The following is a 16,070-nucleotide window of genomic DNA, read 5'->3' as shown; positions in this document are numbered from 1 at the left end:
AAATTTCTACAATTTTTTTTAAAATTTAAATATCTAATTGTAAGAAAATTAGTTTATTATATATCTACAAATCTTATAAATATTGTTTAGGCTAAATTTTTGATAATTATGTAATTATATATCATTTTTATTAGTTTTATACAAATTGATTTAATATATATCAAATCTATATTTAATATTAGTAAAAAATAGTAAAATCTAAATATTTAATAAAATTTATTTTAAATATAATTTAGATTTAAAATTTTTTTTACTGCACATGGTGCAGGAAAACACCTAGTATATTAGAGATGAGTCGTAATATAATTAATTGTATTTAAAAGATCAGGATCAAATCGGTAATATGGGGCTTTTTGTATAAATATCCGAATCTATTTCAGATACATTTGTTATTTAGATATTTTTGGGTTTTTATACATTAGAACCGAACTTATAGATTAGTCGTAATATAGATAGTATACAGATTAAAAAGAAGAAGGATAAGTACAGTATGCTGGTAACTTTATATTATCAAACGTTTTAACACAATAATGTCTTTATGTTTACACTTCATAGATACGACTTAGTCTTGCATGTATAAATTTTACTTTCAAAAATCATGCAAAAGAAAGAAAAATAGTTGGGTGCAGTGAATGTGTAACTAACATTGTGGCAGACAAGTTAATAAAAGGTGCAAATTATTGAGGTTATGTAGGGTTGCGATCTAAATGGCGTTTTGAAATCAATAAAAGGTGCAAGTAGGTTGTGACTTGTGAGCTCTTTCTCCTTTTATATTTTACATGTTACTAATGGTTTAACGCAAACGCTACCTCACAACTCTCATGTCCTTGTGATTTATGAAAACATGGGGGAAAAAGATACCAATATATCTTTCCCATGATGTTTTAATATCCCTTGTCCCCTCTTTTTTCTTCTCGTCATTGTAGACGTAATAAATTAAGCACAGATTCAAGTTCACTGGAACAGAAAAAGAATGGTTGCATCTCTTCATTTTTCATCAAAATAATACTGATTTTCAAATGTTTCTGTGATTTAATAATATATATGTACTTTTGCATTCTCATTTTCATTTTCCATGAGCATTGGCTTGGCTAAAGAAAAACTTGTAATAAAGTATTATCACTTTTGACGAGAGTTTGGTTGTGGCTCATCTTTCCAGCCTTTAGATAGAAGATCGTAGTTGATTGATGCCAACTGCGATAGGTTCTGCAAACCGTGAAAATAAACAAAGTTAGAGCGCTAAGTAAGCAACCGTATACTTGCACAGAGCCGGCTCTTAACAGGGAACTCATGTGATCAGTACCTTAAACGAGAAATTACTGAAAGAGTAATCAACAGGTACGCCAGACTCAAACTCTGCTTGTCCGTCGCTTTCTTCAACCTGTGTACCACCATTTTGATCCATTTAAGTGAAATTATTTACCTTTTAAGAACAATAATTAAAGAATTTTTCAACTATATTTTAAGAGTTTGAATTCGAAGAGTGGATCAGTGAATATTACCTCTCCTTCCTCATGGCGATTGCTGGAGCAACCACTGCTGCCACTCAAGCTATCAGCATCACTATAGTCTTCAACCTCGCCGGATGGGAAAAATTGCTCATCCGATGTGTTCCATGAGTAGCGACTTCTGAAGTAACTAGTGTCAATTGCACTCTCTGAAGCTGGAACAAATGCAGCCTAAAGAAAAGTAGCGTTAAGCTTTATATATGCCATGAGGGTCGGCTTCTGCAAAGCTTATATCTTTGAAAAAAATAAAACAAATGAACAGAACAAACTGCACCTTTTGCCTCGCTAGTGTATCCCAGTTGATGTCTTTAAAGAAGCTGTGCTGCTTGACCTGCGTCATAGAATTTGTTTCATTGATACTTTACAACAAACTGGAACAACATCAAAGAAAAAAAGAAATCCATTTTTTACCTCAGCAGCCCCTCTAGCTCCAAGTCTGAGATGAGGATCTTCTGTTAAAAATCTATAAAAAGAAGATGACAGGATATGTTACAGACAATGCTCTGTCTTTTCCTTTATGGACAATAAAACAGAACTTGAAATCCAACATCCTTGGCATGTTCATAGCGAAACAGATAATTTTACTCAAGAACATGAGCAGAAAAGAGTTGTTCATCAATGTTTTTTTATCGCACAACTGATAATTTTGGAAACAACACTAGTGTGGAGCATATGATTATAGAGAGGGAAGATCTCTTACCGGTCTATAATATCATGTGCTTCAGCACTCATTTCTTCAGGGACATGAGGCCATGGTATGTTACGATTGAGAATATTGTCGAATATTTGCTAGACAAAAAAAAAAAAAAAATCAAATGTTGAAAATCGAAACTAGATGCAAAGTGCAAGTTATAGAAGTTTTAAGTAACTATTTCAAATCAAAGCCAACAGAAAACGGCACATGAAGATCAGCCCAAGTGTGAATTTTAGTTTTTAAAACCTTGAGAAACATAAGCTCCTTATCAAAGCATGAACAGAAAACAACGCAGTGATTAGTCTCTTACCTGAGGATGTTCTGCATTAAAGGGTGGAATTCCCACAATGAGTTCAAACAGAATAATGCCAACAGACCACCAATCCGCAGTTGCACCTGAAAAACATTGCACCTATATATAATTTCTCGCAGCTTGGCATGTGATAAACGGAACAGAACTATCTGAAACTCAGTAGTTAAGCGTACTAAGCATAAATGAATATGGAAAAATAGATTTGTAAAGCCTGACTCAATAACCAATCCCAGCCGAATACCGATCACACTCTACTAAAAGAACATACTGAACAAAAGATAAGCAGACATCAAGATTAGAACGAACCATGTCCTGTCCCTAAAAGGATTTCTGGCGCCAAGTAGTCAGGAGTACCCACAGCAGACCGTTTCTTGCGCCTTTCAAGCTGATGCTCGGACGTCGGTAATCGTGATTCCTCCTCATCAAGCAGAGATGTCCCAGGACCAGATAGATCATCAGTGCTGTTGATTAGACCAACTTTTGACAGTCCAAAATCTGTCAACTGCTCAATAAAACGAAACAAACCATAAAGTTGCAGTGATCCTCAAATAGCAAGACAACAAAAGAAGGCCAAACAGTTGTAACAATGAAAAAAAAAAAAGAATACCTTAATATGACCATCATGCGCAATCAACAAATTATCAGGCTTCACATCACGGTGAACAACACCCTCAGAATGCAAATATTCCAAAGCAAGGACCTGAAAGGTAATCGAATCACGGAATCACTTTCATAACCTTTTATGGCATGGCTTAAAAATAAACATGCAGAACTTACAACTTCGGCAATATATACACGGACAATATCTTCCTCTAAGCAACCTAAATTTCTCAACAACGAATACAGATCCCCTCCATTCAAATACTCCATCACCAGATACAGGTTGTCACGATCTGTGAAAGAATAAAAGAAACGAACCTGCTCAAAACAAAGTTATGTTAAAAGAAGCAAATATATCCAGAGAATATGCTTAAAGGATCAGAGACGTGCTCACCACAAAGGGATTGCGGACATTAATCAAAATGTCACGTTCGGCAAGTATACTTTCAACAGCATTCTTGCGGATCATATCTGCCTTTTTCAAAACCTGAGGAGAATGACAAACATTACAACACAAGATTAGAGAAAATCCCAACTACATAAAACAAAAAGAACTAAAAAGAGAACAAAAGCAAAATATATTTTACCTTGATTGCAAATAGATCTCCTGTCGTTCTCTTTTTAGCCAAAAACACTCTCCCAAAAGCTCCCCGACTTATTGGTTTTATGATCTCAAAATCATCTATGGATGTGCGATCCCGTGGATGCACGTTTCGAGCAACATCATCTTCTAAAGGAGCATCTTCATCAATTACAGTGCTTGATAAGTCAACTTTTTCATCATCCATAAGCTCACAGATCTGCAAGTATTTCTCCCTATATAATCAAGAAAAGTATACTTTTAACAGATAATACTTCTGGAAATCATAATGAAGAGTGAGGGAGGGACTCGAGAGAATCTCTCATACAATAATAACACCAAGGAACTTACCGGATCAACTTTTCTATGCGAGTTCCAAACGTTTCTACTGTAAGTGCTTCAAACTTACTGCGGTCTATGACCACCCTCAGATCTTCAAGACAAGAAAGTAAAAAGGGAATTGGTTGCTCATCACCAGGAATAGCATCTGCTGCACATTTTGCAATGTCAGCGAGTTCACTCATCTGCGTTGGGTTGTCAAGAGTTTTTTATCAGGGGAATAATTAATCACAAAGACAGGAAAACTTATGAAGATGGAGCACAACCATCACAAACCTGTGGAATGTCATCGTGATCATGGAATGTACCCTTGCCTCCTAGAATCATTTCAATTGGGTCAGGTCTGGGGGTTGGAATCGGGGATCTAGGAGTCATGCTGCTGGCAGATGAAGTTGCCATGCCTCCTAGATCAGACTTGGAACCAAAACGGGTTTTACAAGACATTAAGGGTAGACCTCTCATATCATCCATAAAAACTGAATTATCAGTCTCTGGGAGACAGTCAAGCATGTCTTCTGACCCTCTCCGCGACCAATCACTCAACCTTGGCGAGAGAACATTGCATTCTTCAGTCAAATTTGAATTGGATACTTTCATGGCATCTGGGCTTTCAGCAGCTGCTAGGCTATCCTTATACCTGAAGGTCTCTGCTATCTTGTCAAGAGTTCCAGCAATTGCCATCAGCCGCTCATCAACACTCAGTCCTTTCTGGTCATATTTATCAGCTAATGTACAAATTCTGGAGTGATCTTCAACATGGGTAGTGGGAACTTCCTCCTCACAGATACGGCACATTATTGAACTTTCCTCCGAGATAAGTGGCTGTTCCCCCCAGTAACCCCAAGAAATATTGTGCCGATGCTTGGGCGACTGTTCATGAGAATCTTTTGCTGGCGGGCAGTTTAGAACAGAAACAGCAGTATCATCACTAGGTTGTCCATTTCTAACCATATTTGGAGGTTCAAGTTTGATATCATTCTGCTCTTCTGATGCTGGCGCTTCTTTCACAGTTTTCAGTGCTGGGGATGGAAGTTTCTTCCAGGAAGACATTCTATCGATGTTTGCAGGAGATTCAGATTCATTAGGAACATAATTTTCGGGAGGAGAGATAGGAGGAACCGAGCGTACAACAACGTCCCCCTTCCACTCCAAACCACGCTGTTCCTGACTAAAAGCTTTCTTGGTAGATGATGGTATCTTTAAGATTTTTGCAGCACTTGAACTCCTTCCCGCTCCAGTAGGAGGTAATTTTTCTATAGAATGCAAAACTCTTGACTGACGTAGTTGTACAGCTTGTTCCTCTTCTCCCCAACTTTCCTTATGAAACTGAAGCAATCTTGTACATCTGGTAAGTATAAAAAGCATCCGAGTATGAAGCTGCTTGAGAACGCCCGGAGGGAGCTCTTGACGTCTATCATCTAAGTCCTGAACTATACCTTCACACTGAAGCCAGAAATCTCCAGGAGAAGTCATAGCACAACTGCGAGCCAATATTAACAAGTCTTCAAATGTTTCCTCCCACTCAGGATGACTTTCTGCATTTTTCTCAAGAACTCCCACCAGGTCCGCAGCAAATACGGCAAGGTCAGAGTTTACTTCTTCCTTTGCTTTATCAAATTTTGCCCGAATCAGAACCAATATCTCCTGGAAAGGACAGACTATTAGAGCAAAACTCACAAGGGATTAATAGAGATAACAGAGTCTAGAATACCTACCTCCACATTGTTCGACCTACGAGGCTTCCACAATGGAAAGGGACGTACACCTTTTGAGTTCAGTTCATGAGAGAAGCTTTTAATGTCACCAGGAAACCTCTTCCGCGGAGCACTGGTCATACGGAGTAAGGCTTGATAACGCGGTGATTCTGACTCTTTTGGATTTTCCAATTCATACGAATTCTAAGAAAGAAGTCATAAAAGATCACTTAAAACTTATAGCATAACTAAACTACCTCAAAAATATATGTAATAAAGAGTAAAGTACCTCCGGGGTGCAGAAGTCTGAATTTCTTAGAGGACCAGAGCGTCCAGATGCCACAGAGCGACCTACACGAAGTAGCACCATAAGAATCAACAGGAGAGACACAGTATTCAAGAAACAGTTCAGAAAAACAGAAGTGCGGCGGGTGATTCTTAAAACTAGCATAATTATAAAAATCTTACAAGCGAATATGCTCATAACATAACAGGTGCCATACAAGTTCAATGCGTTCTTAAATCAACCGAATCCCTAGCATTTTAAGATGTTGTTAGTCATCTGTGCACATACCAGCTCCCGATGAGGATGCTACATTCTGCAATCGAGATCCTGATGCCGGCGGCAACTTAGGGCTGAGGCTCCTCATTGGGCCAGCATCAGGAGACAAGCCATCACGATCCACCCCTAGCTTAATACTCCCAGCTTCCTTCCTAAAATTGAAAACACTTTCCCGCGGCAAAGGTCCGGATCTCGTCTTGATCCGGTTCAAGCCCAGAGAGGAAGCCATGATCGGAGAAACGAAAGCAGGTCCTCCTCCTCCTTCCTTCGCGTCGGAGCTAGGAGACAAGTTCGATTTGCCGATCGAGTGAGGAGATGGAACTTGCTTTCCCTTGCCCTTCTTCGATCCATCTTTAATCTCCGCCTGCTTACACCCGACTCCGGAGCTCGGATTATCGCCCTTGGAGCCGTCGGATCTGGGGCTGTTGGAGCTATCGGGGCTCGACGATCCGGATTTCTTCGATGAGAAGAAGAGCTTGTTCTTGAACACCATTTTCGATTTTGTTCAACTCAACCTAATCACCATTACGACTAAAAACCTCGTTGTCATTTACACACTCCCAACTTTTCAATCTCTCTGCTGAAAGACGAGGAAGAAAAGAAAGCGCGAGTGTGTGTAGTAGACACCGTCGATTTTTAGTCCCAACAAAAAAGCCTGTTTAAGACTTAAGACTAGATTTTGACTTTTGACTAAGATTTTTAACACATACATAAAAGCTTTCGTTATCTATCAAATTGTTTTCCAACAGACCTCAATTTCATACTTTCAGTCTTTCGCTAATTTTTTATTATTATTTTGATCAACGAGTCTTTCACTAATTATACATCTTTGACAACTGAATGCGAAATTATCTATTTTACTGGCAAGCAAATCTATCATTTCGGCTGTTATCTAACTTGCATTATTTTTGTTCATCATTGATTTTATGAATTACAAAACCTTGTTCATCGACAATTAATTTCTTGAGTTACGTTTATCATTTTCTTGTGTCGAATTTCAAATATTATTTTAGGGAAAAAATAAACAATCCAAACTTATTATGTGTATTCGTTAGTTTATGGTTTCCATAGAAATTGTATACAATAATATAAAACTGGTATTTTGACAAAACGGTTTTGATAATATGTTCTCCATGGATCGATCGTTTTCGTGGCCTAACAACGTAAACAAAACTTGTGATAAAAAAATATATTTTTAGAGTATTTTCGACCTTATTCTATTTTCTTCTCTAAAATAGAGTTTAAAGTAAAAATACTTTAATAGTACTCTATTTTCTATTCTATAATAGTGTAAATCTACTTTTTATTCTATATATAGAATAATTTTTTTAATTTTTTATTCATCACTCTATTTTTCATTCTATAATAGAGTACCATTAGAACAACGTCCAACTCTGTTATAGAAGAAAAAATACAGTAAACCATATGGTCATAGACTTAACCACTTTAATGTTTAAACTTCGGTTTGTTGGCAATGAAAAAGATTACAACATAAAACTCCTCCGAAAAATCTACTAAAACCAAAACCTGAGAAAGTGATAATAGTTGTGCAATTCTCATTAAAGACAACGATCAAGAAATAAAAAAAAGTTTGTGATAGAAGGGAAGATGCTGAAACTCCAAAAGTAGTAGCTCGATGTGGAAATCCTGTTGAAACATTGTTTGTCAGATTAAGCAATTTACCATGTAGAATTTCTAGAAACATTTGAATTTTTAATGTAGCCATATACCTGATAACATGTCGTATGTTCTTCACATAGCTTAATCAGCATGTTCTTGATCTATCCCTGAAAGCATAAGAATCATATTCTAATTAATGATTTCCATTGATAGCCTCTTGCATGCAAAATGACGAAAACAAAATATAAACTATTGAAGTACCTGTAGTGTTCGTTTCTGCTACTACACTCATGAGGAAACTGATGATCTCTGTATTTCCTCTATTGATTGCAAAATCCTGAAAAAAAAAAAATTTAAGAACAATAATGTTCCAGTTTTTCTTACGTAGTTAGTGTATGCTTAGACAACGTAAATTTATAAAAATAAACTTACCAATGGTTTTATGTTGTTATAATCGACAGAATCCATGCTCACTCTCCCCAGTGGATCAACTTCTTAACCTTCTCAAGATCTTCAAAAAATATTGCATGGTTGAGCAAAGATGCATTCCTGATCACATCCTTTTGCATTTGAATACCAAATACCGACTGCAATAGCCTCTCAACAAAAGCAGGATCTCTCTCCTGAAATACACTAGAGAAAATTTTCCTAAATAGATATATATATTACAAAGCTAAGTTACTGAAATCACTCATGAGAGACTCTTACATTTGATAAATTTTTCATCACACTCGCTCCATCTTCGAGATAGTTGTGAAGACACTCCATGAAATATTTTTTGCTTATGATGAGAAACTTGCTTGCCTTGTAGGTTCGGATAGTATGTGGAAGAGGTTCATTCAAGACGAATGATTCTAATCCGAAGACTGTAGTAGGCCTTGTAAGAGGTGGATGTACAGTTCCTCCTTGCAATAGTTCCTGCAGTAAACATAAAGAGTGTAAAACAAACTGATAATATATGTTTACATCATGTCTAGCTTGGCAAAAAAGTCATATGTAGCAGAAAAATCATTACCAAGCCTCCTTTGTATAAGATGTGTAGTTGGCTCACAATATTTCCTTCTTTTAAGACTGTGCATCCTGGGGGATGGAAATCTTGTTGAGCCCCACTAGCCTAATAGGACAGACATAAACCAATTGATGTGAAATTGTATTTAACCATATAAATAGACTGAAGTTGTAAAAAGAAATAAGAAGTCTCTTTTATAAGTTTACCAGATGCTTAAAATTTTCAGGTGAACATCCGTTGAATAGAGAGACACTCCTGATAATGCTTTCATTGAAATTTTTATTTATCTGCAAATAATAAAAATTGAGATACCATTAAGAAGCAATAGTTTCAGAAACTAAATAACTCTTGATGATCAATTCGCAGAAGCACAAGAACCGATGCATAACGGCTGTGTAATGATTACCGTGAAACGTGATGTGTAATGATTACTGTGTAACGTGCAAGAATGGGCTAGTAAATGATGAATTATGCGGCTAAATTTAAGTTATCAAAAACAAAAAGAAAACTAGAAACTCAAGTCTCATAAATAGTACCTTGGCTATGAGACAAGCTGGAACATCTTCAAGAATTTTCCTATCGAAATCATCACTGTATTTCATCTGCATATGACCTCTGATGTCTTCAGCTAAATTCTCAGCAATTTTGGCTTCTTTCAGATACTTCTCCAGATTATCCATCTTCTCTCCAACTATTTGCTTCTTCGATCTTCTCCCAAAGAGGTTTGCTAGTTGGACACCTAAGTAGGTCCACACAGTTAAGCTAACGATGATTAGACATGCCAAAGCTACCATCTCAGTCAGATTAGTTGCGTGAATGTCTCCATAGCCTGTCAAAATAATAATACTGCTAATTTAATAATCCACAAAAGAATTTCGACTGTAAAATTTTAAAACATCAAAATTGAATATTTACCAACGGTGGACAGTGTGACAGTGGCAAAATAGGTCGATGCAATGTATTTCTGCACATTCCCGAGTCCTGAGAGATTTTGGTTGCCAATTTGGATATCTGACATCCAAGTTTGATATATTTGAGGAAGACCTTCAAAATCTGTGGCAAGTTGATGTAACATGCATCCAGTTGTGTGTATGCAGTATAACTGGATAGCCATGATCTTTATGAACATGATGAAAGCATAGTTGAAGCTTTCAACTTTTTCAAGTTTCTCTAATAGCTCCTTTCCTCTCATAGCCCGAACAATATTAATCCACCTTAAATACTCACACTACATAAATATAATGTAAAACAGACATTAGTGAGCTAAATTAATACAATATATTGATCTGAAAAATAAGTTGGTTTTAAGGAATAGATTATGGAATAGATTAAAGTATTTATTCATATCTGACTCTTGCACATACAAGAATTGAAAAAGGTTTAATTTTCAGAATGTACCTGGAGAATATTAGCCAATGGGACAGCAGCCACAGCTACAAGTTCCAACTTCCTAGGATTAAGTAACCAGATCCTGTAACACCTACAAAGAAACATAGATATTTATTATTAACTATATAAAAAATATTGATCAAAATGTAAAAATGCTTCAGCTAAGGAGACATACCAATGGAGAAACCTATCATTAGCGATGGGCTGATTATCATGATAGGCGCATATCCATCCACGTAAAATGTCAACTATGAAAGCAAATTCCATTACTATGATGATTTGATATGGCAAATACTCTTCGGCGTTGAAGGCACATGTGAGAGGAGCCATAACGGAAGAGTATGTTGCAAATATCCCAAGCAAATAGAACCAGATTAAGTTCCTAGCAAAAAGCATAAAAATATTAATACTATAATCATAATAGAGAAAAAGACAAAAATAGCACTAAATCAAGTTTTTGTTCCCAAACTAGCACTTAAGGTCAAAAGTCACAAAAATAACACTTAATGTTTTATCAAAAGTCACAAACTTAGGGTTTAGAGTTAAAGGGTGGGGTTTAGGATTTAGGGTTTAGGGTTTAGGGTTTAGAGTTTAGGGTTTAGGGTTTAGATTTTAGGGTTTAGGATTTAGGATTTATGGTTTATGGTTTAGAGTTTAGGGTTTAGAGTTTAGAGTTTAGGGTTTAGGGTTTATGGTTTAGGGTTTAGGGTTTAGGGTTTAGAGTTGAGAAATGAGGTTTTGGGGATAAGATTTCAAATTTTGAAAAAAAAAAAAATTAAAATTTTCAAAGGATAAACTTAGAAAGGTGCTATTTTGGTCATTTTAGTTTTTGAGTGCTATTTTTGTGATATAAACTTAGAAAGGTGCTATTTTGGAGATTTGACCATCATAATATATAACAAAAATTAAAATATTAAATATTTTAATCATAATACATAACATCATTTAGAATTAGCGTAGATATGTAATACTCTCATTGTTACCTGTTGTTGACATTGGTGTTATCGTTGACTCTATTCTTTTTCTTCTTCTTTTTCTTTCTCCCGTTACCCGTATCTTCTCCGCCTTTTGTGATGTCTTCGTCCCTCTTTTGGGCTTCTTCTTGGATGATTCTCATGATGTCCAGATTTGCATCGCCAGGTGTGTAAGTGCCACCAGCACGAGGTATGTTGTTGTTGCCACCACGACCACCACCAATTGCTCCTCTTGCTGCACGACCACCACGAGTTGCTCCTCCCGCCGCACGACCACCTCCTTGGGTGAAATTTTCGGGATCCGAGTTCTTACGTTGACGTAAACGGGCCATTACATGCAAACCCTGGAGATGTAAAAGTAATGTGTCCGTCAAAACCCAACAAATGTAAAAGTAATTAATCATAAAATCCTAATATACTAATCCTTAAATCTTAACGGCCAAGTATAAAACATTTTGTGATTACCAAAAAAAGTATAAAACATTTTGTTATTTAATTAAGATCAACTTTTGTTTATACCGCAATTCATGGAATCATAAGTAGCAAAAAAATTAATTAATGGAAGTGAGAAATAAATATTAACTTTTTTGAGAGAGAAAATAAAATAAAATATTTACTTTTCAGTAAATTTGGATTTTCTTATTTAAATTTATATTTAGTCAACTCTCTTCTGTCCAAAGATTACAACTCTCCTCTTCTTGGTCTTATGTCCAAAGGATAAACCAATTAATCGTTTTCTTTAATGTAAGACTTCGATATCCGCCCCCCCCCCCCTATATATGTACGTGTCACATGCCACCCAAACGTCTACATATATGGAAGAGAGTACGTACGTTTTTCATGTTCAACGTTCCATTCTATGACTACATATAGACTCAGTGTGTGTAAGAAAGTGTCTGGGAATCCCATGCATGTTTAAACGGATGCAAGTAACTACAGATGCTAAACCGAAACTAATGAGAAACTGAAAACCAAACCGACTGTGTTAAATCAAACTGAATCACAAGCTGTTGGATTTGGTCTCAGATTTATAAAAATCAATGATTATATATGTAACTGGTTATAACCAAATACATTTCCTTTCAGATATCAAGGATACATTTTCTAGGGAAAAGCAGGAAACTCTTTCAGACAAGAATAAGTAGTTAGTTAGTTTATCGGGTGATCAAACAAATACTTAATTATCTCATAACACATATATCCACAGTTCAAGGAATCACAGAATAACAGAACATATAAACTTTTTCTGCTAGTTTTTTAAAGGAAATCCGTCAAAAAGAACCATTCCCAAGTTGCTAATTTTAAACCAAACAATCCACATATTTATCTAGATATTGGAAGAAAAAAAGAAACATCTATGATTATATAACTGTTTATAACGAAATGCCTTTGCTTTCAGATATCAAGGATACCTTTTCTAAAGAGAAGCAGTAAACTCTTTAAGACAAGACTTTAAGTAGGTTATTGAGCTAGCAAACAATTACTTAATCTCATAACACATCCACAATTCAAGGAATCACACAATAACCGAAAATATAAATGATTCTGCTAGTATTTTTATAGGAAATCCGATTACACCTATGATTATATAACTGGTTATCACCAAATACTTTTGATTTCAGATATCAAGGTTACATTTTCTAAAGAGAAGAAGAAAACTCTTTCAGACAAGACTAAGTAGTTTATTGAGCGAGCAAACAATTACTTAATCTCATAACACATATCCACAGTTCAAGGAATCATACAATAACCGAAAATATAAACTTTTCCTGCTAGTTTTATAAGGAAACCCGATATAAAAAAAAGCATTCCCGAGTTGCGAATTTTTAAACCAAACAAATCAACATATTTATCTACATATTGGCAGAAAAAAAAGGAACAACAAAGGCTTTTACTTTGAAATTACTAGCTAAGAAAAGACAGACACACGTCCATGACTACGAAAAACATTTCACCTCTCTTAAACGATGACTTTTTGTAAAACCGGAAGATTCGGTTGAAACCTCACCATCAACAGACTTATCCAATTATATTATCAATCATCTTGTAAACAAAGTTCATTAAATAATACCCATTCTAACAAGGGGAAAAGGTAAATGCAAGGGAAAAGGATAAACAATTTTTTAAAAAAATTGTACGTAACGTTGAATTTTTTTAGTCGAGATATATCATTCAAACTTTCTTATGTCCATGGTTGCAAAAATGCTAGGGAAAATGATAAAACAATACGAGTGATAAGGAAAGGTCTTACCTTTGCTTAGAGTATGCCTGATTCTTAGAATTCGTATGAATTGGAAAATCCAAAAGAGTCAGAATCACCGCGTTATCAAGCCTTACTCCGTATGACCAGTGCTCCGCGGAAGAGGTTTCCTGGTGACATTAAAAGCTTCTCTCATGAACTGAACTCAAAAGGTGTACGTCCCTTTCCATTGTGGAAGCCTCGTAGGTCGAACAATGTGGAGGTAGGTATTCTAGACTCTGTTATCTCTATTAATCCCTTGTGAGTTTTGCTCTAATAGTCTGTCCTTTCCAGGAGATATTGGTTCTGATTCGGGCAAAATTTGATAAAGCAAAGGAAGAAGTAAACTCTGACCTTGCCGTATTTGCTGCGGACCTGGTGGGAGTTCTTGAGAAAAATGCAGAAAGTCATCCTGAGTGGGAGGAAACATTTGAAGACTTGTTAATATTGGCTCGCAGTTGTGCTATGACTTCTCCTGGAGATTTCTGGCTTCAGTGTGAAGGTATAGTTCAGGACTTAGATGATAGACGTCAAGAGCTCCCTCCGGGCGTTCTCAAGCAGCTTCATACTCGGATGCTTTTTATACTTACCAGATGTACAAGATTGCTTCAGTTTCATAAGGAAAGTTGGGGAGAAGAGGAACAAGCTGTACAACTACGTCAGTCAAGAGTTTTGCATTCTATAGAAAAATTACCTCCTACTGGAGCGGGAAGGAGTTCAAGTGCTGCAAAAATCTTAAAGATACCATCATCTACCAAGAAAGCTTTTAGTCAGGAACAGCGTGGTTTGGAGTGGAAGGGGGACGTTGTTGTACGCTCGGTTCCTCCTATCTCTCCTCCCGAAAATTATGTTCCTAATGAATCTGAATCTCCTGCAAACATCGATAGAATGTCTTCCTGGAAGAAACTTCCATCCCCAGCACTGAAAACTGTGAAAGAAGCGCCAGCATCAGAAGAGCAGAATGATATCAAACTTGAACCTCCAAATATGGTTAGAAATGGACAACCTAGTGATGATACTGCTGTTTCTGTTCTAAACTGCCCGCCAGCAAAAGATTCTCATGAACAGTCGCCCAAGCATCGGCACAATATTTCTTGGGGTTACTGGGGGGAACAGCCACTTATCTCGGAGGAAAGTTCAATAATGTGCCGTATCTGTGAGGAGGAAGTTCCCACTACCCATGTTGAAGATCACTCCAGAATTTGTACATTAGCTGATAAATATGACCAGAAAGGATTGATGGACAGCTGTTATTATCAAATCATTTTGTCGTATCTGTAGGACGAGCAGTACGAGTGTCCCTTTCATGCATAACGTTCTGATTATGCACTGTTGGCTCTGTCCGCTATTTGAACAGGCAGGCTTTGTTTGTAACAACCGGAGCCCATTTGGGCTTACTTTGATGCCAGACCGAAACGTAATCTGAGACCTGTAGGCTATAGTTACATTGAGTTTTTATTAATCATCAAATACTTGGTTTTTATTGAACGTGTAATTCCTAAATTATAACCTGCCAGGAAAATTAATTTAATTGTATCTAAGAGTTTACATAGAGAATGAATGACAAAAGATATTCAACTGGGGATATACTAGTTTTTAAGTGAGTTAGACTAGCATGGTTTACTTCTCATATAATCTATCTAAACTATTAAAAAAAAAGTACAAATAGTAATTAACCCTGAATTTTATTCAATAATTACGAAAGAATGCCATTGATCAAGTTTCTTTTTTTTTTTGTTAAAATTTTAAAGTTAGATATTTAGAGATTTTATTGCCTAAAACGAAGGCCCTTAAATATTCTATTTTGTGAAAGCTATAATCTCGGGAATGTTTTTTTTGTTACTATAGTGTTGGGCTTAATCGAATGAAAGTTGTCAATAGGGCACAACTGATCTGATTACATGTTCTAATGACACATTTAATTGTCAATATTTTTCAATCAAAGCCTTATATATCATTAAATTATTTTGAAAAAGTGTTTTACCATTTAATATATTCTATTAAAACATATATATATATATATATATATTATTGTAAAAAATAAATATTCCGTTTATAATATATATAACAACAAATTTAATATATATATATATATATATACGAGTTATTTTCATTTAGGGTCACTTTTTGACTTTCACTACAAGAAAACATATTTTTTACGAGGGCGGTATTCGTTGTAAATTCGTCGTAATAGGGGCTTTACGACGAATTAACATCGATACGCGTTTCGTTGTTAAACGCTCGTCGTAACGGAGGTTTCGTCGTAAAGTCCTAGTTACGTTTACGAGGAAGTCAATTCCTCGTAAAGCGGAAGGAAACTATTCGTCGTAATACCCTCGTAAATGGCGATGTAAATACCTCGTAATAGTTCGTTATAAAAGCCACGTAAGGCTTCCACGTAAAGTCGATGTAAACTTTACGAGGACTTTACAACGACTCCATGTAAATTCCTCGTAAATGTTACGAGGACTTAACGTGGAATTTTACAACGAATTTACATCTCCATATTTAAAATATTAATTAATTATAATAATTATATAAATTTTATA

General features: G+C 35.9%; 3 protein-coding genes across 3 annotated transcripts; 1 reads left to right on the top strand and 2 right to left on the bottom strand.

Annotated features, from left to right (window-relative positions):
* Positions 1–958: 958 nt before the first annotated feature.
* Positions 959–6,952, bottom strand: LOC106429226 (probable serine/threonine protein kinase IREH1). The gene is made up of 17 exons (XM_013869972.3): positions 6,303–6,952; positions 6,018–6,079; positions 5,750–5,932; positions 4,311–5,678; positions 4,047–4,219; positions 3,703–3,931; positions 3,510–3,602; positions 3,293–3,433; positions 3,123–3,215; positions 2,822–3,017; positions 2,513–2,598; positions 2,209–2,297; positions 1,920–1,971; positions 1,783–1,839; positions 1,503–1,679; positions 1,304–1,381; positions 959–1,206 (listed from the first exon to the last, which is right to left on the bottom strand). The coding sequence occupies exons 1-17, from the start codon at positions 6,781–6,783 to the stop codon at positions 1,120–1,122; spliced, it is 3,645 nt and encodes a 1,214-aa protein (XP_013725426.1). The 5' UTR covers positions 6,784–6,952; the 3' UTR covers positions 959–1,119.
* A 1,099-nt stretch (positions 6,953–8,051) lies between these two features.
* LOC106366964 (potassium channel KOR1) lies at positions 8,052–11,614 on the bottom strand. Its single transcript, XM_048743991.1, has 10 exons — positions 11,292–11,614; positions 10,484–10,690; positions 10,318–10,399; positions 9,835–10,147; positions 9,456–9,748; positions 9,126–9,206; positions 8,926–9,024; positions 8,715–8,828; positions 8,172–8,247; positions 8,052–8,077 (listed from the first exon to the last, which is right to left on the bottom strand). The coding sequence occupies exons 1-10, from the start codon at positions 11,612–11,614 to the stop codon at positions 8,052–8,054; spliced, it is 1,614 nt and encodes a 537-aa protein (XP_048599948.1).
* Positions 11,615–13,537: 1,923 nt separating this feature from the next.
* On the top strand, positions 13,538–14,817 carry LOC125580275 (probable serine/threonine protein kinase IREH1). Its single transcript, XM_048744570.1, has 2 exons — positions 13,538–13,744; positions 13,816–14,817. The coding sequence occupies exons 1-2, from the start codon at positions 13,625–13,627 to the stop codon at positions 14,800–14,802; spliced, it is 1,107 nt and encodes a 368-aa protein (XP_048600527.1). The 5' UTR covers positions 13,538–13,624; the 3' UTR covers positions 14,803–14,817.
* The last annotated feature ends 1,253 nt before the right edge of the window (positions 14,818–16,070 follow it).

Source organism: Brassica napus, chromosome C1 (genome assembly GCF_020379485.1).
Source record: "Brassica napus cultivar Da-Ae chromosome C1, Da-Ae, whole genome shotgun sequence".
Lineage (NCBI taxonomy): Eukaryota > Viridiplantae > Streptophyta > Magnoliopsida > Brassicales > Brassicaceae > Brassica > Brassica napus.
This window is presented reverse-complemented; position numbering and strand designations above follow the sequence as displayed.